Raw genomic sequence first — 25,409 nt, forward strand, 5'->3', positions numbered from 1 at the left:
TCCTGCAGTGCCCCCCAGTACCTTCACCCAGCCTCTCAGTAACAGGCTATCAAAGGCTGCATAGTGGATTAATTCCAGTGGCTTTTCTGGAGTTGAGCGAGGCTGACAAATGAAATACAGTTTGCCTGTCTCAGTGTGGGTATTGTTTTCTGCACTGTAATGCAGTACAGGTGTTGCAGGCCAAGAGGAGATGCTCTGGCAGAAGTGTGATAAGGAAACTTATGAAGGGAAGCATGCCATGGAAAGTTGGGGAGAGGAGGTGAGGCAAAGGACCCCCTTGGCCCCTGAGGGTGCTGCTGGGCCCTTGGCATTCCCCCAAGACAGCGTATCTCTAGGTACCATATGGTTTGAGGATGAATTTCCTGTGCTTCTAAGGGGTGGAAGAGAAGGAGGAAGCGCCTACGTATGGAGAGAATAATTGCTTCCCTCTTCTGCGTCTTCTCCCCCTGTGCCCCGGGCATCAACTTTACACCACCATAAGAACGAGGTGAGGTCTGATCTGTAAGGAGGCATTTGTAGATAAGACTTTGGCTGAAATGCATGGGAGAGCAGAGGGCAAATAAGAAGACAGGATAGCACCCTAGAAGCACATGGTGTATCTTACAACAACTACAGCCTTGCTGGCATTGGATGGAAAAATGGAGAGTGAGTTCAGAGGGCCCCAGATCATCAGAATCAGGTTTATTCTGGTTTCAAGAAGCATCTGTCCTTTGTTTGCACCACACTGGTTTTGTAGTTGTGAAGGAGCCTGCACGTTTGTGGCTGTGCAAGCAATGACAGATTTTTTACTATCCACAGCCCAGCCCAGCCTGCCTTATCATACAGCTTTTACTGCACAGAACCATCTCAGGAAATCTGTCAGTCCTCACCAAAAAATATTACATTACATGGTGAGCATCATTTGCAGTTGAAGCATAATGGAGGCAATTTTGTTGCAATGCATTACATTTCCCAGAATATAAGAATCTATGCTATTTCTATTAAGTTAATTAGAATTCAATTCAATTTTCACTAGTGAGAATAGGGCACTGAGTCAAAAATAAAAATAAGAAAAGGAAGGAAAGATGAAAGGGTCTGAAGTCTGCAAAAGAACTAGTCTATATAAACTCCACCTAGAGGCAGATTTTCACACACATCTGTCAAAATAAGCAGCACAATATAGGCTCAGTTGGGGCAGTGGTGTGGTAACAAAGCCATTCAGTACATGCACAGGTTGATACATTGCTCCCTACTCTCATTATACCCACAGTCTGCAGATTGCATGTGTGACTCCAGACAATATTTTTTCATTAGCAATCTGGATATGGTTACATGGAGAGCTTTAGCCGTGTCCTAATGAAAAACAAAGAAACCCTGCTGGTGGTCAAAAGTAAACTGGTTCTCAGGAAATTAGAAATTATATGCAGTAGTGTCTATGTCACATGCTTGTCTAACTTCTCTGAAGAAACTGCTTATTGACAAGCACAGGTGTAGTTCTCTCTTGGGTTGTCTTTTTTTTTTTTTTTTTTTTTTTTCCTGTTACCAGGGCCAGAATCACACTCAGAAGGCTGTAATTAGTCTCTAATTTGGACTGAACTGGTAAGATCTAGCCCTTATTCTAGGATAAACATCTGTATTTGAAGTAAAGATCATTCACTCATTTATTTCTTTCAGGAGGTAACCTGAAACACGGAATGACAATTTAAAAATCCTATCTCAATGAATACATTCAATCAAATTACCTTAAACTTAAAACTAATAAAAATATCCTTATCAAATAGTACCTCGTAAAAGAGGTTATATTATTTTGCATAATTTGATACAGAATTAGCTATTCAGTCTCAAGGTTTGAACTCATCTTTTCAGAAAAGTTGCAGTAGGATGTCTCAGCTATTTTGCTGTGCTCTCAATGTCAATGGAGGTGACCTTTCTGGGTCACATTTTTAGAGCTATTCAAATGATTAATTTCAATGAAACCAACCTTTAAGAAGCTGGCCAACTTCTTTATGAATTAAGGCTGGAAATAAAAAAGAAAGAAAGAAGCTGATTTGAGGTGTGTAAAATGAAACATGTCAGTGCAGCCTATAGATCCCTTTCTCTTTTTTTTTTCGGCTGCTGTTTCAGCGTTCTACCCAGAATGACAACCTCAGCTCTACTCTTCCTCCAAGCAGGATTACCCACTTAAGCTTTCACCAGGGCATTGTGTTGCACTCACACCGTTTGTCTCCCTTTCCAGTTAAAAAGCTCCTTTGGGAATTTACGTTAGCAAAGGTGTGACCACATGCATTCTGCTTGGTGAACTTAATTATGCATGTCCCAGTTAGTCTTTCATTTTGCTTTTACATTAATGTAAGTCAGAGGGTTCCTTTGAAGCCCCACCAGAGTCAGTCAAGAGTAAGAGAAGTTAAGCTCTTCATCCATACATGGTAAAACCCAGGTTTAGTATCAGATTAGAAAAAACAGACTTACAGGAAAGTCAGTACAGTAAGTCCATACCACATTTTGAGTTTTTGTTTTGACTTTCATTTTTTTTTCTTATTTCAGTTCCTCTAGGAGCCATATGAAGTCACTTCCATTGACACCTGTGGAACTTACTGCAGAAATCAAAGTAAACCTATGGCTCAAAAAGACAATTGTAATCTGAAGGGCATTTTCCAGCATATCCCAATTAAAACATAAGTGAACTGTTAAGTTCCAAACTGATTAAAGGAAATCCCTCTTCCAACTGGTTTTCTAAAAATTTCATTGGAAAGCATTTTGTGGCAAGGAAGCATTTCTAAGCAAGGTGCACATAAGCTTTAGGCACAAGAAATAAAAAAAATTAACATGGTCACATTCTGATAAAATACAGGCGATGTCTATATTGATTTGCTATAAATTTTCATTCCTCCTCTCTTTTTTTGTCCTCCTGTTTTCCTAAGTATTTGGTAGACTGAACATAAAGGATTTTTGTAGAATCATTAGATATGTCCCAGATTCACTGTATTATTGGCAAAAGCCATATTGAAAAGGTCTTTGAAAAATAACTTATTTCCAGTGGATTCAGCTTTCCAAATTCCAAATGTTCACATCTCTATTTACCGTTACTTTAAATAGCTTCATTTCTGTGAATGGCTGATGAGCTTCCCAGATGGAATATAAAGCTTTATGTAGCTCTTGAGGTTCTCCTTTTTCTCTTTATGAAGAATAAAGGAAGAAAAATAGCTTTCAACTGGTAGGATTTTATAAAAAAATCACTGTTCAGAAAATGGAAACATTTTCAGATAAAATGACCAGCTGAAGAATGTTGACTGTGAAATATTTGGTTTGCTTCAATAAAAGATTTTAACTAAAGATCAGATTATTTCTCTGCACAAAGGAAAGTTAGCAGCATGACAGTACCTGATGGATTAAATGAGTGCATAGTGCACTCTGTTGTTTCACTGCTTTTTCTTAAATCACTTAAAGCACAGCTGCTGCATGCCAAAAAGTTGTGAAGAACATGCTCTGCCTGTGAAATCATATTATTTTCATTCTAAAACAGCAAATTAAAAAATAAAAAGTCATATTTCTTCTCTATTCAGACAGATTTTCATTGAAGAACCTGAAAAATAATTTTTCATTGCATTTCATTGGCTACAACCCAATCATTGAAACCAATGGAAACACTTGCGGAAGTCCAGCCTGTGATCCCACCACCCATTATAAAGGTCTTCTTTTTACAAACTGGAGTTTTGGGAACATTTTCTTTGGAGGAGTTTAAAGATTTCCTGAAATTCTTGGAAAAAAAATAGAAGTGAGAAGTAAAGAACTGAATAAAGATGGAGTTTTTATCTCTTAGCTCAGAGAGAACAACTAAGTAAGAAAGGTGTCATCTGGCCAAAATATGTTTTTAAGTGTCATGGTTAAAGGGCTTGCTCAAAAGACCACTGAAATGGCAAAAATAAGAGCCCAAACAACCCTTAGTGTCTTTCATGCATTTTGAAGCAGTACATAAGCAGGAGGAAAAAAATCACTAGAGTTTCAGACTAATCTTCTGTTCACATTAGGGATTAAACTTTGCTCCATATGAGACTGCTAAGGTCCATAATAAATAGTTTGAGGCTACCACAGAGATGGAAAAGCAAGGGAGATTAGGGGCACTCATTTTTATTTCATTTGTTCATAGCATAGCCTGCAAGACAACAACAGAAAGGGAGAACAACTTTGTATTTATTATTATGGCTGAGCAGCATGTAATAAATTATGGAAGAAAAAAAGGCTGAGGGATAATTGACTGAAAAAACAAATGTCAGTTAAAGTAAACACAGCAGTTTCCACTGAACCTATTTGTAAAAATGTCAAAGGAGTTGAGTTGTTTTCCTTCACAATATTTGTGCTGGTATAAAGGGACTGTGGTTTAATTAAATTTCCCCACAGAGACTAGGTATTCCACTAGATGTCACTTTGAGACTTTGCTAAGATGAAGGACAGCATCCTGATGAATGGATGCAGCATTCCCCCCTGCAAAGAGCTGAGAGCTGTCTTGCAGCAGGAGCCCCTGGTCAGGATGTAACACTGGGATGAATTAAGCACAACGAGACTGCTTACAAATGCATGACCACCTGCCAGGAGAAGGGCTGCCATCTAGACATGTGTACTAGCAAAGATTATCCAACCATTAAAATATTTTTTACTGCTCTCAAGGGAAGGAGTGAGGAAACCACTGTCTTTGCCAACAATCCATCCTGTCCTCTCTTGCAGTGACAGTGAAGAACAGGGTCCGGCTTGGTAGGAAGGGGGATGGCTCTTTCCCAGGGCAGCCCTCCTGGGCTTCCACTGGAGATCTGATGGATCCAAGAAAAATAATGATCAAGAAACTGCCCCAAATTTCTCTCATCCCTCACCAACAGGAGCCAGGTACTAGCTCTGATGTAGGCATGTCTTCCCAGACCACCTTAATGCAATAGAGAGCAAATTAAAACCATCACCATAAAAAGGATGTAAATGACCTGAACTTAGTTTTGGAGCTGCCCTGTTCTTTTGGCACCCAACCATTTATCTAACACACCATAAAAAAAGAATGTCAAAGTTTCCCTTAATATCATATGGAGAATATTGAATAACAATAGGGAAAGAAAAATATAGAAAGGTTTTCCTTTCAAAGGTAGGTGAAAAGTGAATGACATGTCTCTGTTCCCTGTAAGGCAATAAAAGAGCCACCACAGTGGCACAACCCCGCCTTTTTAGCCCAGTCTAAAGAGGCTTAATATTAGTCAAAAAAAGTGAGAGCAAACCTAGACAAAACCCACTTCATACCCTCTAACAATGCTGGCACACAGAGGTCTCTGCATGGAGCAGGACATTGTGTTTGCATCTACACTCAGCTGTGCTAATCACTTAGAATAGGCTGCTGGGACAAAAATGTCTAGGAAATGTTAAAGAAAAGAAAAAAAAAAAAGGAAAAAGGCAAAAAACACAAAGAAATATGTCTGCTCATGAAATACCCTTTACCACATCTACTGCCAAGAGTGCCTGCCCAAAGCTCCAGCAAGCTGCATACTGTTTGTGTTGTCAACAAGCAGCAGCTTTTGTACCTATGCATGTTTGTTTACTAAATATATGAAAACAATGGAGCTCAATTAAAAGTAGATTAGCCACACATGTACCAAAGGAATGTGTACTTAACTGACTGTGGTGAATCTGGCTCCCATTCAATCCCCTGGAGAGGCTGCTCTGGCATGTCTGCTGAGGCCTCATTGGTCTCCCGTCTAGGCACAGCGGTGGTTATGGCTCCTCGGGAATATATTAAATGGATTGTATAATAACCATTGGGCAGATGTTGGAAGAGCAGAAGTTTGCTGCAAAGGCACAGATGGGGTGGCAGATTATCCTGGGAAGGCAACCATGAGTTGATGGGTTCATTTCCATTATTGCTTGGCAACGCACAGCGTGCGTCACCAGAAAGGCTGGAAAACCCCATTCAAGGAACCAAAGTGAATGCTTGCCCAGGGAGAACATTTATACAGGAATACTGTCAACTTTGCAAGCCTATGGGAAGAATGGCTGAGGAAGTTTCTACTTCTGAACTTCTTAATGAGAAAAAGAGAGTGTGCAAGGAAGTAAAATAACAGGCTATGAAAGCATACCTGAAAAATTATAGAATTAAGTACATTGCCTGCCAAAGTCTTCAGGTCCTCACTAACTGAGTCCTTCAAGTTAATAATCTAAATTAGACTTGTGTCCAATCCAGCCCTTTAATATAAGCAATTCTGTCAGCCAAAATATCTAAAAATAAAAGATTTTCCATTAAATTCAAGCTTTATGCTGATTTAGGTCAAAATCTTTTGGTAGTTAGGTAGGTAATTGATTCATTATTCATAAATGAATAGGTAGTTTGAGATAGACAAAAGCACTTCAGTGATTTTTTTTCACATTCTCTTGCAAAGGGCTCAGAGAAATGACATCCCACTTTATTTCTATTTTTTTTTTTAAATTCAAACTTATGGAAGAATGCTTTTAGATTTATTTTACTCACCAGATCCATAACTTCTTTACTTAGAAATTTATGATTAAGATTATAATTTCAGTGACAAATTGATATAAAAATTACAGACACTGTTTATGAATGAGATAATCATCTCACAAAAATGTTTTGGCTTTTTTTTCTTAACAAAGGAATCCATCTCTTGAGGAGGTGGCATCACATGTGAAAACATTTTATCAGCCATAATTAATTGTTTTGTTGCTACTGCTGGTGAACACATCTTCAGAAATAATCACAAGGCCAGAGATTTATGTGGCACTGCAGAAGTATTTCTTGTATGAGACAGCTGGTTTGTTGGGGAACCCATCCCAGTTTTTGACAATAAAATTACAGCACATATCTTCAATGCCATATTTGAAGCCCTGTGCAAAGAATTAAGTAATCGTTTAAGCAAGGCTACCAAAATAATTTTTGTTTGTCCACCCAACTAATGCAGATGAGTCAAGGAAATGATATGGGATACTCCCCAAAAGAACAATTAAGTGTTTGTTAGAAGCATAATCAGAAACTCAGACTAGTGATATCCTTTTCTAATGACAAAAATGAATTATCTTTTCTTATTAAGGTAACTAAACTAGACTGTAAGATTTTAACTTAATGTCAATAAACTCCAATAATGATCCAATTTTTTTTTCTAATAAAAGCTAATATCATTAGTTAATGTCATTAACTTTGGTAAAAGTCCTGTAGGCTCTAAATAGAATTTTTTTTTTTTTTAAAATGATCCCACAAGCCTATATTTTCAAAGAAATGCTCAGTTAACATCAATATAGTTACAGAAATTCTTTCATTTTCTAAAATTCAATTGTTTTGCTAAGTGTTTCTATAATATGGCAAGAAAATTGTGTAAAGGAAATCCAGGCTTCATGTAAATCAATGGAAATTTACAGGCTTCAGTGCAGCCAGGATTTTACCATACTAGGAATAACATCTCTAGGCATGTATTAAATTTGCATACAGATTGTTTGATCCACATCCTGTACCTTGTATAGGGCTTTCCTATAAACACTCAGTTTCCTTGGTATTTGGCACAAGGAGTAGATAGAGTGTTTTGGGGTGTGAGGGGTGTGGGAAATACAGCACATTTGTTTCATAAGATATACAAGCATGTTCCTATTTTCAGATTAGAAATAGTCCAAATAATTTGATAGGACTGGCTATGTATGGAGAGAGATGGTGAAATCAGAACCTTTATGAAATGGAGTAAAAGGCTTCTTTGTGCATTGCCACTTTCAGAGAAGCAACATGCCTATCTTTTGTGTCATATTTTGTGTTGTCAGTTACCTGTCTTACTCCTGATGGGTGCAGAAAGTGACAACTTAAAGAAAAGGATATTTCATGTATACCTACACACACACACACACACACACACAGAATGAGATCATGTACATCTATTTAACATGGAACCACAGAGAACTTCAGAATGACAGTGTTCTGATCAAATCTGACCAGAAGAGTTAGTAGGAAATAATTATGAAGATAATATGTTATTAGTAGGAAATAATTATGAAGATAGTATGTTAAAATGGCAAACTTACTGATATTTGATAGACTAAGATATCCAGTTTAGTTTATAGTTCTAAAAATTATAATATTATCCACTACCAAATATCCTATTAAATAAACAGAGATCCATTTTCCAGACTCTGGAGACAAACTATATTCCAAAGGGTTTTCAGATTAAAAAATCAAATAATTTCACTAGTTTATTCAGGCACTGCCACTGGGAAGAAAAACACCCATCAGACAATAGAATTATACTCTCCTGAATATCCAAGGAACACCTCATTTACCCCTGCAAGCATGTAAAATTATATCTTTCATTTTCACACTGAATGGTCATCAGAAGGCCATTCTGCAGGTCCAATTTTGGGAGATGTGCCCTCTCCAAGACTTTTAAATATTTAATCTCCTGTATGTTAACATTTTCTCTGTGCTGCCTCTCACTTAATTCATTTTGGTTTAGCCACATGCACATTTTAAAACTTGATTTGACTTGATTTGTGCACTTTGGGATCTGTCTGCTGACATTCTAGTGGTGGCAACACAGTTTCAGTCTAATTTAGATATAGGTACTGGCAGTACAGTAGCTATACTACTGTCATGCATCTACTTTGCCACTGATCTGAAAGAATTTGTTAGACTTTTGGTTCAATCCCAATGATTTTCTTTTAGCTTAATATATCTGAGAAGTTGTTATATGAGAAAATTACTTTGGTTTAACTGCTAAAAGTTAATGTAAACTGCAAAATGCTAACAGGTCTCTGAAAGCTTTGGCTATGATTGTTGCATTTTTCTTTTTTAGCACAGGGAATGATGCCTGAAGATGGAGCTGTTTACAAACTTCTGGAGGACAAAAGGGAACATATCTAGTTGCAACACAACAGGAACAGTCACTGTAGTTACTTTTATTATGTATAAATCTATCTGCTGTTTTCTTAAACACTATAATAAATTTAGAAAGTATGGGCATACAAACGGCATATTTTCCGTAAGTACTCATAAGAGGTTTTATTCCAGAATTGAAGAAGTAAATGAAACATTAAATGAATTCTAACTGGCAAGAAGCTTGATTTTTACCAATATAATTTTTATGTACTATTTCTAATAGATCTCAAAGTCTTCAACTGGAGTTCTTTGTTTTTCCATGTTTTACATCTATGTATGGTCATAATGATTAGATTTTGTCACCATGTCATATTCATAGCTGACCTCTTTCCATTAGTCATTCCAGAAAAGCATTTATGTGTAGCTGCACATGTCAATCTTTTCTTGCCTTCTGCAAATCCAAGTTTTTCCTCATGAAAGGGGATTTTCAAAGCCAGTTCAATGTAGCTAGAAAGGTATATGCTTGTATAGGATTTTTTTTTTCCAGCATGGCTACAGTCATAACACCTACACCCTTTTTTTTTTGGATGGACTTCCATAATCCTTCGGTGTGCAAAAATGGCTCACACTCTTAAGATAAGCAGTACACAAATACTGGAAGAATCAGAGCTAATTAGTTATGAAAGCTGTTCAAGTACACAAATAAACATGATATATGCACATTTGGCATAGTCTCCAGTATCTGCAAAAGCACTTATGTCTTCATAGAAACATGAAGGGTTTGCTCAGGTCCCTGTGTTTGCTGCACTGATAGCCATTCATGTGGCTCTCACCTTCCTTCCAACAAAATGAGCAGTGTAAGCACTGCCTGGAGGTGCTCAATCCATTACTTACTTGAGATGGATTATCTACCTGGATTATCTACCTAGCTGATGTACAATTACTATTTCTTGTTGTGCTGTTAGACAAAGTTTTTGCTTTGTAATAAACTGTACCATTCTCACACAAGCACATGCTACCTTTTTTTTTCAGTTGTACTAGTTTAATAAAGATATTTTAATCAAGCTTCAGTGCTGTCATCAAAAAATAAATCTTACCTGCTTATATTCATATAACAAGCTGTCAACTAATTTTTTATCAAACTTTTTAAAGAGCACTGCATAAATAATTCAAAATACCATCTACACTTTCCCTAAATACCAGACTTAAATCCTGAGGCTTCATCAAGTCTCAAAACAAAAACAAATGAAGAAGCAATACCTAAGGTAGTCTTTACTCTTTAGAATAACTAGCATCAAACATAATGAGCAATATGTTTAATTTTGGACAACAAAACTTGATTTTATTTTCACATACCAGACCAGGAAGGTCCAGTGGTCATGGCCAACATTTGCAATAGGCAGTGAATATAAAAGGTTAATTTGGTCAAAGCGTTGTCAGCAACCTCAAAGAAAATTCTGAATTTGGATCCATGCAAGGCCACACAGTTGAAGTTTATAAGAGGTTTTAAATTGTACCTTTGACCTTTCTGGCACTGGCATTTCTGGGAAATGTCCTTCACAAAAAATCTGGCAGCAGTTCCCTACTCTGATTTAATTTACCAGCACCAAGGTGAATAACAGTAGAGTACACTGACAGGAATGACTGCTGAATAAAGGACAATTAACTGTTTAGGGTCTACTGAGAGAAGCCAGTGAGTACACAAATCAGAGAACTGGTACCATGCAATGCAGCAGCTCTGCCAGCAGCCTCCTGGCTTTGCACGGTGTCCCAGTTTGTGCATAGAGCTAAGGCAGAGTCATGCAGCCTACACTGTGAGAATCTGTTCTTAAACACAAGGAGATGCAGAACACAGCAGGAAGATCTAGGTCTGAAAAGAAATGGTCTGCTTCATCTGCTTCCCTGTCATGCCCAATGCTGTCAAGGAAGTTTAAAAGCCTTAGCTTCACCTTTGGGTGGAGGCAATGAGATAATTTCTCTGCATGTTCTAATATGTCGTGCAGATTTTTGCTTGTCTTCTCACCACTGAGATAGTTTGCTCTGATTCATTCAGCAAATGAGTCGTTATTTGGATTTACTGAAGAGCAGTCTACTAATTTCTCATCTTTCAATATACTCATCATACTGAATCTTGTCATCACATCAGCAATCTACTGCGCTACTGTAGCCTTCTTTTATGTTTTTTTTTCATTTTCTTGTTTCAAAACAGTCCTGAAAAATCTTATTTGCTCCATCATATAATTTTTGGTAATTCTACATGACCTCTTCAATTAGTGATATCCTTATATAACTGAACTGAATAACTGCTGTCCTTGGGAGATTAAGGTGGGGTGAGAGGAGTATAAAGGAAGAAATAACTGTTCACAGCATCCCACAAATCTAAGTAATTGAAAATAATTCCATAGATTTCAGTGGTCATATGTTCAACAAAACTAAGATTTTCTAGTAATTATAAAGGGAAAAAAGATGCTATTTTACTAAGAATCTCTGATCAGCTGCTTATTTTGACTGTATGTGATTCCCCATCTCAGTCTTTGTGAATATTTTTCAGATAACATTAAGATAAACTATTTGTGCAACACTCTCAGCTACTGACAGCTTGCTTGGGTGTAATGGATTGCAGGTTGAACTGTGTGCTATAAGCCAGAGGTGAGCCTTCTAATAGGGTCAAGGTCAATGGCATTATCACTAGCAAAGATGGTTACATATAATGGCCACTGGTAACTTTTTAACTTTCTTTCCTTATTTTCTTCTTTTTTTAAGCTTCTTTCTCCAACTGACCAACCAACTGACAATGCCATCTGGAGTTCTTTAAATTGGTGTCATATTGAACAAACTTCTTCCTTATGAGCCTTATGTCCACACATAGGTTTCTAATAAAAGGATCTTTGGAAAAATATTTGGATCTGCAGTTCAAATCCAAGACCCTGTATCTGACATGATTCAGTTCTATTAGTAGGAAGGATGAAGCTTGTATTACCTCGCCAATTACGCTGTATTTTAATCCATTGCTCACAGATTCCCCAGGTATATGGCAAGTGTCAATGTCTTTGCTGGATTTCATCTGAAAAAAAAAAAAGGCTTACAAAAATGCCTATTTACTTCACTGTATGTAGAATACCTGCTGCTACACATCTACGAAAGTTTTTACTTGCTGGAAAACAGAATATTTGGCCTGTGTTGTATAGTATCAGAAAAAGAAAAGTTTTTATCCTACAGTGATAAGTTTTCAATTTAAAACTTTTACTTAATCTTATCTAGAAATGGATATTGAAGCTCTAGATGTGAATGAAAGTAAGCCAGCAAGATGGGGATACAAGTTTTTGCTCTTTTTTTTCCCAGAAAATACTTAGCTTAAGGAAAGTTTTTAATCAGAATCCTGTTAGACAACAGCTCTGGGTGGTTTAATCTGTCTGATGAACAATATCTCTCTGGTAACCAATGCTTAAACATCATCATTCTTTATATTTTTCAGCATTCATTAAGGAAAAAAAGTCATGCCTTTTCAAATTTTAAATACATAGGAGAAAGAAACATTGATGGACATCATGTATTTAATCATAACTCAAATGTAAACCAATATTGTACATGTTCTGGCCCATGAAATACTGCAGTATAGTGAATAACAGGTATCATTCTTTAAACAGAATGTTGATGTAACTCATGAAGAAGCCTATTCTTTGTAGACTTAGATTTTGTGGTTTAAAATACAGATATAATTGGCACTTGCCAGAACACAGTTTGAAGTCAAAATTATTTCAGGTACTTTGACAACTAGTCTGCCTTTTCTTCCCCACCTGAGTGCTGTGCTACAGAAAGAGAGATTTTCTCACAGGCTCCTCTCACTGTGACAATGCTCAGAAGTTTCAGGCAGAGAATCAGTACCTGATTGTCTCAATGCCTTTCCAAAGCTCTTTTTCTCTCCATATATTTGACCAGCCACGCCTATACTTCCAGGTAAACTCTTTCCCTTATTGTATTAACAGACTCTCCGTAGACTCTCTAACCTCTTTCTTCCCTCCTTTGGTTATTGGACTAGCTTCTTTCCAATTTTCCATGCATATGTGGGGTCAACTGAGATAATTGAACATAGCATTGAATACTGATGCAATGGTACCTCTCTTCCCCCCACAATTTTCACAACCATCCATGAAGCATGGATGTCTGATGCAGATCCCAGAGAGCTTCTGACAGACTTGGAGTTGAATGACACTTAACAATGAATGCAATAAAGAGAGAATTTTGATTTTGCTTGCACTATCACATTAAGGTTGGTAGTAGGCCCATGGTTGAGCCATAACAGGAAAATTCCAGTGACCAGATCTTTAGAAGAACATTCAGGCTTGTCATTCTTTTTGTCATGGAGATGACAATAAGCATTAAAAACCCAATAAGAGAGGAATAAAGAAGTCTTTCCACTGTGTGCTTCATCTTGCCCACTGGCTATTATAACCTATTGATAGGTATTTCAGCTAGGCTGCTTTGGAGAGACCTGCCTCACCACCTATTACTACTGTTAGTACCTTAGTTATTTAAATTAATATTTAACTGCATTGGGAAATAAAACATTCTATTGAGTTATTACTACACAACTTGCTCATGAAATATATTTGGCCATTTCTCTCCATACTATAATTTTTGGTTATTTTACAGGAGTTTGTGTTATTTCATAAAGAATGTAACTGAAAAGTTATGTTGCTTGCAAAAATTTGGTTGTTATGAACCATATATTTAATTTCAGACTTTATGAATACAGGGTTACTACACTCATTATTCCTTTCTGCTCCCCATCTGATGAAACAAATACATACTTTGTAAAAATGGGTTTCACATGAGGATGTGTGAATCCTGAAGCAACAGTTAAATTACATATTTAGGTATAAGGCTTACTTTTAAAAAGGCTGTTAATATAAGTTTTCAAAATAAGATTTAGCTTTGAAGAAAAAAATTGCACCCACTTGTCTGATTTCTGAAAAGCAATCACAACTTCTAAGAGTCAAAGAAGTAGTACCTCCTTTATTTTATACAGATACATCTGTGAAACTGCAAGATCAATTCTGCTAATTTAAAACCACCAATTGCTAAAACACTTTTCTTCTACCTACTTTGCAATTATTCTATGTCAGAGAGTCCTACATTGCATGCATATGTATTTATTTGTCAATGTTGTTCCCAATAGTAGCAAGAAGGGATAGAATTCAAAGAGCTTCTTTATATAAGTCCAGGAAAAAAGACATATCTTAAAGGTATTGGTTGCAAAATAAAGTGATCAAAATGATTGATTATAGAATCTATTCCCTTTTATAAAAAATTGTGTTCCAGTCCTTACCCCCACCCCAGATATTTTCAAGTTGTACCTTGTTCACAGCTGGCTTGGAAGGACACAGTATTTCTGATTTGTCTCTTATGTGATCCACTGATGATCAGACAAAAATCATAGTGAATGTTTTGAATGTATATTCACAACACAACTGGAAGGATGACTGTTTTTATACATTGTGTACTAGATGTTCCTGTCAAAGCTTAAAAGCACTTCAAAAAGGCAGCAATTTTGAGATGGTCTCTACATATCCTCTGATCTTATATTTTCTAATATTTATATTTTCTTAACTTTAAATTCTGGAAGAAGAAAAGAGTGCAATACATAAATTGTGAATCTGTTACATTCCATGTGCAATATCCAAACTGAGGTTCAAATATTACTGATGAAAACACTTCTGTGTTTTTACATGATAGCAAAGTGTAAGAAGAGTGTGCCCCAAACTGGGATCAGATAGACATTTTCTAGGCAACATTTCAGTAACATGCTGCAGTCAAAAGTACAGCAGGTACAAACAGGAAGTAACTTTATATTTATGAAGTGTATGTGCAGTGAGCAGCTATTTTGATACAGATACAGGGAGCTGTCTAGAAATGTGCATTGGTCAGCATTTCAGGATCTGGAAAAAGTAGCAATAGAAAAAAAAAAAAAAGAATAGAATTAATTTTTTTTAAGTAACTACTCTTCTTTCCTTTAATAGCAGTGGCAGGATTTGTCCTATTATTCATATAGCATATATTTATATGGCAGTGCGTTTTCATACCTGAAGTCTTGCAAGCAGTAGATAAATAGGGAGAAAAAGACAATCGACTCTAAGCCAATAGTGTTACACAGCAAAAAGGCCCTTTACCTTCAACAGTAATTCTAAGCCTTACACTAGTAAAAGTAAGAGAACAGAGGCAAAAAATGGCAGAACACCAACTATAAATTTATGTAACCAATATAACTATCTCCTTAAGCTTTATGTCTAATGATTCATTAGACCTAGCTCATATTTACTAGTTTGATTTTTGTTATGGCTTTTCCTCTATTTCCTATTCCTAGCACAGCAGCTATTCTGGAGCGGGGCAAAAAGGTTATACCATCCACAGGCAGTCATACATCTGTAGTTCAGACCAGGGAGGGCAGTTTTTAAATTTATCAAGAATACCACTTCTAAGATGTCTGATCTCCAGACATTTTCTTTTCAGCAAACAAGATTTCTATAACCAAGCTGCACCTTTTGGAATAAACACAAACTTGTCCCAGCAAGGCAGGAGGGGGCAGATCTAATCTTACTTGTTCAGATCTTGGATGATAGGCTAATTGTTAGGAAATCAGACTCATCAACACAATGCTAATGCTAATGAACATTACTTATTAATTTCCAGAATATTAAAAAAAGTTATTCTGAATAGTGAATATTGAATAGTCACTATTCTGAATAGTGAATATTGACTGTTTACAGAAAGCATGTACAGATGTCAAATGGGACTTTTCTGCTGTTGAGCTAGGAAAAAAAGATTGTCATAGGAATAGCCTGGAGGCAAAGAAGAAACTTTTGAGGTGCAACCACCATAAACCCTGTAACTAAACATTTTAATCTGTTGAATAGTAAAGAAATCAAATATTTGGCCCCAGTGAAAAAGGACAACTCTATTCCAAGAAAGAATTGATACTTTGTATATCAGAATTTTGGTGGCCAGGCTGATGATGTCTGAGAATATGGACCTCTCTTTGGCTAAAGAGTGCCAAGCATAAAACCCAGCCTGGGAATTTGCCTCTGATTCATGGCCCAGTTAAACTCTTCATCCCTGTGTTCTCGTTAGCCTGGCCCCGTGCTTTACCAGTGAAAATGAACTTTACCTCTTGCACAATTCTCTTTCCACAGATGGTCAAATGTGAAATAAAAGATGTACTGCTGAGACAATGCTTTTCTATGTAAAGAATTGAGTCCAAAGATGACACAGGCAATTCAAATCATGTTTAAAAACAAAACAAAAAAAACCCTTAAAATATCTCCTTTGCAAATAAAAAAATAAAAAAATAAAAAAAATAGAAAGAAATGTCACTATGTTACTATGACTGAACCTACAATATGAAAAAAAAAAGAGGAAAATTTCACTTCCAATCCTGTTCTGTTCAGGCTTTTCTTTCATTCTTATTTACATAGTTTTTGAGGAGCAAGATATTGTTGACCTTCAAGGAACCCTAGAATATTTCTTGCAGTGTTCAGAGTCGGGCCACAATTTGCTTACTGTGTTATTTCTTGTCCTCATGACCAGACAAATAAGTTTTTGATCCATTTTCCCAAGACCTTTCTTTACAAGAGATGTGGATATCCTAAACTCTATGCCTATCTTCTGCCATCTGAGCCATCTGCGTACAGCAAGAGAAGATGAGAAGGAAAGCCCAATATTAGAAGTGAAAGAGATTAAAATGCAAATAAATGAGAGCACTAGCATTAAGACTGGTAGTTTGTATTTGACATAAAGGCAGCATGGCAGGTTTTCCCCTGTTACTGTGACAGGTCAGCATTTCTAATCTCAGGGTCATGTCCAAGTTCTCTCTTTCATAATTGCTTGGGCTGACATCTATTTTGACCTTTTTTCTATTCTGGCCTTCCTGAATGAGAGAAGTCACAGAACCATAAAGAGGCAGAAGTTCCATAAAATGGCATAGTGATTATGAAATGGGACTAGCATCCCTCTGGCCTTTGGTATAAATGTGTTTATAATGTGTCATGATATTTTAACCCTTGAAGGTTGCTGAGGTACACATATTTGGCCTGTTTTGGTACAATATGAGACTGTTATTTGTTTGTGAAATACTATGAAATACCTACTTAACTATAGTCTCCTTATTTTTAATAAGGAATGGTAGTAATTATAACTATTATAATATCATGTAATTATTCCTTTTGCTGTTCTGAACAGTCCAAATATCTGTCTTGACAAAAATCTGCCACATTTTGTTTCACTCAATTTTCTACTTAGAAGGATTGGATCTGCAACTCTGTGAAACCAGAAGCTGTCAAAGCCTTTCATTGACCAAAATTTATAATGAAAAATTGAATCTCAGCTAGGGCAACTGTGATGTATAAGTTCTTCTTTTTGATTACTAGCTAAACAGTCTTGGTTACCTTCTTTTTCACAATGTAAAAAAAATAAGTTATCACTATGTGATAAAACTCACAGTCAAATGTCAAGCTGATGACAAGTGACTAGAAAGGGACTGTCAGTCCTTTGGTAAGAAATCTCTAGAAAATTAGTGTTTAACAAAAATATTGTCATATATCAATATATATATAATATGATATATAATATATATCATATATCAATAATTTGAAAATTGTATTTAAATCAGAATATTACTACATTGTCATTGATTGCTACTTGTAATAGTAATTGAGAAATATAAACATATGTAAAGACATCTAAAGAACAAATTCTTAGAATATTTGAATCACAGAATGGTTTGAGTTGAGAAGGGCCTTAAAGATTATCTCATTTCAACCTCCCTGTCATGGGCAGGTTGTTCTAAGCTCCATCCAGCCTGGCTATGAACACTCCTAGGAATGGAGCATCCACAACTTCTCTGGGCAAGCTGTTCCAGTGTCTCACCACCCTCACAATTAAGAATTTCTTCCTAACATATTTCATCCATTACAGTGCTACCTGAATTCTGGAACCCCCTTTTTTTACTATGTTTTTTGTTATTAATACTATTCTCTTTTAAGACAATCTGTGCTAGTGATGCAGCTTTTATATTTTTTATGAAAATTTTGATCCAATTTTGATTAATTTTGTATGCATGTGAGATGCAGATTTTTAATGCCAAAAAAGGGCCGAGAGTTTGATCAGCTAGGTACTACAGAGCAGGAGGAGGAGATGGAGATTTTCTGCATTAGAGGGTAGAGCACCAATCCAAGGCTGGGCTGTGGTCATCTGGTGAATATGAGAATATGGTGAAGGGCTGTTCACATGCCAGTGCTGCTGATAAAGCAGATGTCAGGGTGTGAACATGACACCATCATTGGGAAGGGAGCTCCCAGTGAAACTGAGGCAATGCAGTAGGGTGGTCTAGGAGGAAATAAGTATATGCTCTCACCTAGCTCAACAAAGAGGAAGGATCTTCAGCACTGCCTCTTTTGTGCAGCTTCTCATACTGCAGACATGTAAAGTCAAGCAAGATGAGTTTGGGCATCACAGAAGTAGCTGAGCACTTGAAAAAACCTCTGCCTTCAATTTAGAGGTGTGTTTAGCTTCTCAGAGCTTTAAACACAGCCCATTTCATTTTGGTATTTATTTGATCTCTCCTTTGCTCTCTCTCTCTCTCTAATACCATATGCAAGTAGTAAATAGCATTATTATAAACCAGAAAAATAATTTTCTATCACAGACAACTTTAAATACAGCAAAACCAATAGGGAATTAAATGCTTTACAATAACAGAGTCACCCAGGAAAAGCATACTAAGTCTTAGATTATTGAGCAGGTAAATAATATCCTTTTAATAACTGTAGTGCTGAATCAGTCATCCCAAATGATAAACTAAGATTATTATCTGCTCAAAACCCTCTTTTACTAGTATGGTATTGTTCAGACCCAGAATAGGCGTTCTTGGGAGGTGTAGCTGCTGAAATGAAGTCTGTGAGATCAGCATGCACATCAGATGCTGATGCTGATGCTGACACAATATAAACTGATGTAGTTCTTCTATAAAAAAGACACCCTTGATATTTGGAGCCAGGAGCAGCCCTGCCCCAGATCTGGTAATATCCTTGACTGCCCATGTAGCAAACACACCTCTCTGTGCCAAAAGCTGGCAGTGATACCTTCTTTCCTGGTGAATATGTAAAATTGCCTTACTTTTTTTCTTTAATCCTTTAAGTAAGCAAGTAAATAGTCAAAATTTCTGACTTTGTTTTTTGCTAGCTCTCAGCTTTACTCTAGAATAGTTCAGTGCTCTGATACCACACCAGTGTAGTCAGCATAGTGCACAGATCACTATGCAAACCCCCTTGCATATAAAATTTTATTAGCTTTTAGTAACACCATCTGTAAAAGCAAAGTGATTTTGTTTCCTTAATAAAGGTACTTTTGGAGTATGTTGGAATAATGATCTATCATGTTGTTTAATGTCTTAGCCATAATTTCCATTCAGGAAAATATGAAAAGGATCACATAAAGAGCACTGGAAATGCAGGTTTTTTTAAACAGTACAATCCCAAAACTTCAGCCAAATAAGGGAGCAAGATCTTTAAAAGTCAGTTAGTTTGTCTTGGAACTATAAGGCAGAAACATAACTTCATAGTTTCATGACAAAGTTATTTCGTATAATATTTCATATAATATTCTCTAAGGTAAAATAGAACTTGGAATGTAAATAAAACATTTAAAAAGGTGATATTCTAAGCATACAACCTGTATTTCACTGAAAAATCTTGCCTTCCCCAAGAGGTCAATCTTAAATGTCAAAACTGATTCAAAGATGATAGAAGACTTTTTATGTTACAATGATTTTCACAGTTCAGTTACATTTTATCAAATATATCTTCCTTCATTTGCTCTAGACATGTAATTAAGCACCATTAGGTACATTTTTGCCATTTGATTAAGTCATCCTTAAGATAGTATTGAAAATAAGATGAATTGCTTTCCATGATTAAAATGTCAGACCCTGGCAAGTGCTGGGAATAGACTTCCTGAAAGTACATTGCTCCTCTGTGAGGTCATAAGAAACAATGTAGGGACATTAGTGGAGTTTCCATGCAAACATACCAGGACTTAAGGATTACAAGGCATACCCACTATTTTTATAGACTATACAATACTTTTCACAGTGCAGCTGCATCCTGAAAATTACTTGCAAATAGTCCTTGCTTGCATAAATAGCTCAGCTGGGCTTCTCTGTAACAAAGACACAGTAGTCCTTACCCAGGCAACAAACCCCACTGACCCACACAAGTGGTATTTTGCTAGGATGAGACCATAGACTTTTAAAAAAATGAAAAGAATAACATATGTTTGAAAGATGAGTAGGTTGCAGTACAAAGAGTTCAAATCTAACCAAACTTTGCAGTATAGAAGTAAGCACAGCTGGTTTTATACTCTTGTACCTCTGGTTAATGTTTAAAAGAAATGAGTGCTGAAAATACGAAGAAAAAGTAATTCTGAGAGTCTCTTAGAGCTCTGTCACTGTGAAGTCTATACTTCCTCCTCCTCCCAGCCTACATATTAAAAAAAGGAATTTCATATCTGTGTGTCATGTCATTCAGTGACAGGTTTTATAGAACTGGTGAGGGCAAAAGGCTGGTTGATGCCATTTTTTTATACTTTATAGGCATTCTTTGATTAGAAATAGTAATCCCTAAAGATGATGGATGGAAAATAATCCAAATTCAGCCTCTCTTGTAACGTTAGCTTTGGTGATTAGCTCTAGCCATTGGGCAGTAGGTTCACCCATGTAGCATAAAGCTGTGTGTATGTCCTTCCTTCTGCTGTGATTCAGAACATGCCTGGTGGGGAGATACAGCTTTTGTGAGGTAGATTGCAGCTTTTTTCCTCCATAAAATGAGGCTCTTTATTTTACTTTTTTATCTCCAGGACACTGCAGGAGAACTTGTTGGCTTCTGTGGAGCACAAAAGGAACTGTGGGAAAGTGGTGAAGGACTTTCATCAGACAAAAGGATTATCCTGTTTTCTGCAATAAAGCAGGTGGCTGCCAGCTGAAGTATGTGCAGCATTTGTACTCTTACTTTTTATTGCATCTAGCCAGCTAGCTAACTCAAGTGGGAACTCCATGATATTTATGTGAATTAAGAGCCTGCATCTCAGCTCTCCACTTCACCTGACTGATGAGCATCCAGGAGAACGAACACTCATATCATCTGTACTGTTCCTGAAAAGGAAGTAAGTACTTGTACTCTGGGGGATCATATTGACACACTTCATTGCAAGCAAGTAATCCTAGACAAAACACAGTCAGGTGAAGAGACATATTTCAACAAGCAACTGAGCATTTCTTAATGAATGAGGTATTTAATGGAAGGAAACAATGCCTTATGCTGAAATCATACTAAAATCACAAGTAATTCTCATGAGATCTGTCCATAACAAGCAGGACATCATGCTTTTATTGACATAGACACCCACAACTCTAACTAAGTCACAGGGAGAAGATAATTGAGCTCATCAGGATCTATGTCTTCATGCATTCTCACTCTGCAGAATCTTTAAAACCTACTGTGCCAACCTACTCACCAGGAAGTGTTTATACAAATTTTATATGCCAAGGAAGTTGAGGCCCTGTCTTGACACAAAAGTTTCCATAGCTGTTGAACAACTTTACTTCAGATCTCCTGTAGCTATACAATACAGTATTAGTCTCAGTGTCACTGTTGAGTGAGTAGCTCTAGGCATTGTTATTGTGAATGTCATTCTTGATCTGTTATGTATTGTGAATTATTTATTTCCTCATAGTCCTACCCATACTGTATCCAGCTGTATCACAAATATTGACCTGTCATTGCAAAGGGAGGTGAATTTGAGGTAACAGTATTCATTCATGTGCTTATCCAGATTTTGAGACACTGGCTCTTGGTTTTGCAGTGTACTAGAACTGTTTTCTCTCTTTTACGGTCAGGTCTAGCTTGGAATTCAGATGCACTTGTGCATACTCTCTATTTTTTAGAAATTAGACCTCAATTTTCTCTGTTGTATTTCTAGAAAGTGAATGAAAAAGTAGAAAAATTTGCTTGTAAAATGACTTTCCTATCACATTTACTCTGGAGAATACTGTGGAAGATGCAAAAATAAAGATAATTTGTTCAAGGAAGAATTTCCCTATAATAATTATAATAATAATTCAGTGTAATTAATTTTTAATTCCTAAAACAAAAGAACCAAAGGTTCATTCTAAACCACTTTTATTCTACCAATTTCTTTCTTCCCTGAGGTTGTTTCATATTTTCAATGGATCATCAAAACCAAGTGCCTCTTTCCCTACTCTTTAGTTGTCTAGCTGTTTTTTCTGTCAATGTTTCTGTGGCTTGTCACAGAGATAGAATTTAGACCCTCTCTCCAGACACAGTTCTAGACCAGGGTAACAAAAACTAGAGGGGGTTGGGAGCCCCATTCTGCTGATGCTTATGGAACGCAGAAGAATGGGTAAATATTGGAAGCTGGTGCTCCATTCTGGTCCATGGATGATGACACTGAACTATTGTGCTGACTGGAGGAAGCCCAGGAAATAATAAAAAGCACCAAGTCCATGGAGTTTTATGGAATTTACTCTCCCCCACGTCCTTGTGCAGGTAATAAAATGTACACAGGGCTGCAGTCCTCTATTCAGATAATCTCAGCTGCTACCTCACATATTTTTTTGAGCCCCACTTATCGCAAAAGGCCTCAGAATTATGTGGGGTCACGGCTGTCTACTTATCTTCAACGTGGCCTTAAGATACAAAAATTTTGTAATAAAAACCAGCTGGAGTCACCTATAAATAATATGATCCAGCAAAACTGTCTATACTCCCATACACAGCTTTTCTGATAATGCTGAAGTAAATGAGATATCCACAATTGCCCTAAGTGGACAATAACTCCAGGTAGTCAACTTCCACATACAATGAAACTTAAAAAGAAAATAGACAGGTGATAAGGAGGCCTACTATGCTCCTGACAAGTACTATAGCTGAGATAACATCATTGTTGACAGCCTGGTTATTTGAAATTAATTTTTTTTTATTTACCAACGTCATACATCAAAATGAGAAACGAGTGGTTCCGCCACTGATTTTTGCTGAAATTTTCCTCTTTGAAAAGAACATAACTAACCATCTCAAGGTGCATTTCCCTTGATCTTCCTATTCATACAGAACTCTTTGCAGTCAAAATGTTTCATCATTTTTATGACTGTTTTGCTTCATTAAAGAGATCATAAACTATTATGAATATTTTCAAAAAAGTATCCTAAAACTATTATTGTGAGTACCATGATGTTGCATGCTAAATTTTAATATGATGCCAGAGATTTCAGAAACATATGAAATACAAGTAATACAGTGACTTGTGACTTGGGATACACAATTAACTGTAAATATAGCCCTTATTATTGTGGTAAGGTCCACAAAACTCTTGAGTTTGCTGTCAGAAGATGATAATAATTAAAGATGCAGAATAACTAATTTTTGTTAAAAGTTGTTCTCTCTACATCTCTGAAATAGTTGTATCTTCATACTTTTTCTTTATAGCATCTATTTGTTCACTCAATGATTTCTATCAGTGTAGATTACTGCAATCATAGTCATAAAATAAGATCATTTTTACAGAGCAAAATTTCACACCTTTTTTTTTTGACTTTTCATAGGCCACTGTAGAATTTTCTCTGCAGGTATGTCAGGCTGAAACTGCACATCTGTGAACCCAGAAGTATGACCTTTAAAACCAGATATCTGAATTTGTAATCCAAAGTGCAACTGAGGAAGAAAATCTAATTCCGGGTACTTAAATCACTTGAAACTTTCTGAAATTGTTATATAAGAATCTCACTTTTAAGAGGATATAATCTAAGAAGAATGTTTATAAGTGAAGAGTTCCTATTAACATCTAAAATAAATGAGCATTATCTCACAAAACCAGTCAGTCACTATGAATCTCTGCAAGAAAGCCATGCAATGGAAAGGCTCTTTTCATTTTCTTCTTTCCCCACTCAAAACCAAATATAAAAAAAACCTCACTCACTTAAGAAGTGATTGTCTGCAGACCTTTGAAGCCAAGGAGGGTGACAGCAAGGGCAAGAGGCTTATTCCAAGGGTCACATTTCATTTGCATAAGCAAGTAACCATAGGGCACTGTGGAATGTCTGTAAATGGATTTCATTACAGAAATTCAGCTTAAAGGGACTATAAATAATCCTCTGACAAACAATGTATATTGCTTCGAGTTCTTCTGTAATAAAAATATTTTAGTAACACAACAATCCGTGAAAGCAGGAAATGAAACAGGAGGAGCTGCACATCTTCCCATTTTCTCTCTGAGGGCAACATTATATTCTAATATGTTTTAAAGGAAAAAAACGTGATATTCATATTATTTTAGCAAAGTAATCCTACAAAAACAAGGTTATATAATTCCATATGTCTGAGACAGGGTGGCTAAACAAATAACCAGATCTTTACGAGCTTTTCTCCCCTGGAGATCATCTGTCCAGCAGGACAGGTGTGCAGCTACATGGTATTCTGCCCAGAGGAACATCTCAAAATATATTAGAGTGTGTAAATCTTCTTGGATGAATTTCAGAGGAGAAGCCATTTAAAGTACACATTTTAATGGGTTGACCTTTTTTGCCTATATGAAGGAGCAATGACTATCCAAGGCCCCAGTTCAGCCAAAGCATTTCAGCAACTCCCCAGTTTGGTGCACATTTAGCTGCTGTTTCCTTCAATAGGACTCAGCTATACATTCAAAAGCCTTCCTAAGTGCAGAGAGATTTACTCCAGCATTACTAGTGTATATTATATATGCTTTGATGCATTAGTGCCCAGCACTGCAGTATGTTCAAGGCTGGATGCAGTTGGGTGGACTCCAGACCCTTCAGCAAATTTCACTTTAAGTTAAGCACTGAACTTCTGTGAGGGCCAAAAAGTTACTGGAACTTCTTCAGTTTTTATATACAAATACATCCACTCACTGCAGTATTCTGTGAACGTCTTGCCATCTTCAGAGAGGAGTCTGGGGTATTATCTCATCACGACTTCATCCCCCTAGGGGTACTAGCAAGGAGCAGCCCTATTCTGAAGGGTGTAGAAGCTCTCTGCACTGGTAGTCACCTCTCTGGAAGAAATTTGGCAGTGCTTCAGTCTAGTAGAAAAGGTCTCACCAAACAGCTTGCCTCTATTGTTTCTAACAATAAAGTTGTAAAGAAAAAAATGTAGAGCTACTTCTGCAAAAGGAAGGAAAAAGCAGGCCTTTGAAGCAGTAACTTAATTTCTGTTGATGTTAATTTTTGTTTTAGATTGTTTACCTTTCTAATAACTATAATTATTCTTACACTGGCATTACTGTTTTCTCTGGAATGGATGTGCTCACGGTGAAAAATTCAATTGAATCAGAGCATGTAACAAGAAAATGTAATCCATCGTTATTAAAAAAGGCAGCTTACCTTTATCTGGGTGTTAAATAGTACAAATCCATGAGAGTCAGTGAATGTTTTGAAGTAAAAACGAAGGGCATTATGAAGGCTGAAGTGGATTTGTCACTGAATTATATGTATTACCTCAGAAATGGCCTAATA

At 36.5% G+C, this 25,409-nt stretch overlaps 1 protein-coding gene and 1 long non-coding RNA gene across 6 annotated transcripts in view; one reads left to right on the forward strand and one right to left on the reverse strand.

Annotated features, from left to right (window-relative positions):
• Window positions 1-25,409, reverse strand: part of FAM241A (family with sequence similarity 241 member A) — a 223,398-nt gene that overhangs the window by 57,515 nt on the left and 140,474 nt on the right. For 4 of the 5 annotated variants that reach the window (XM_086891652.1, XM_086891653.1, XM_086891654.1 and 1 more), the window contains one exon: window positions 11,793-11,876. In XM_086891652.1, coding sequence (XP_086747778.1) covers window positions 11,793-11,876 — 84 coding nt within the window. Of the gene's footprint in view, window positions 1-2,890; window positions 5,799-11,792; window positions 11,877-25,409 lie in introns of those variants that run through there. The other variant, XM_086891650.1, reaches the window with a different exon arrangement.
• Window positions 19,893-23,748, forward strand: LOC147653077 (uncharacterized). The gene is made up of 2 exons (XR_015287609.1): window positions 19,893-20,202; window positions 20,720-23,748. It is a non-coding gene; the product is annotated as an uncharacterized LOC147653077 (long non-coding RNA).

The sequence above is a fragment of the Cyanistes caeruleus genome, chromosome 5 (genome assembly GCF_971803275.1).
Source record: "Cyanistes caeruleus chromosome 5, bCyaCae1.hap1.1, whole genome shotgun sequence".
NCBI classification, from domain to species: domain Eukaryota; kingdom Metazoa; phylum Chordata; class Aves; order Passeriformes; family Paridae; genus Cyanistes; species Cyanistes caeruleus.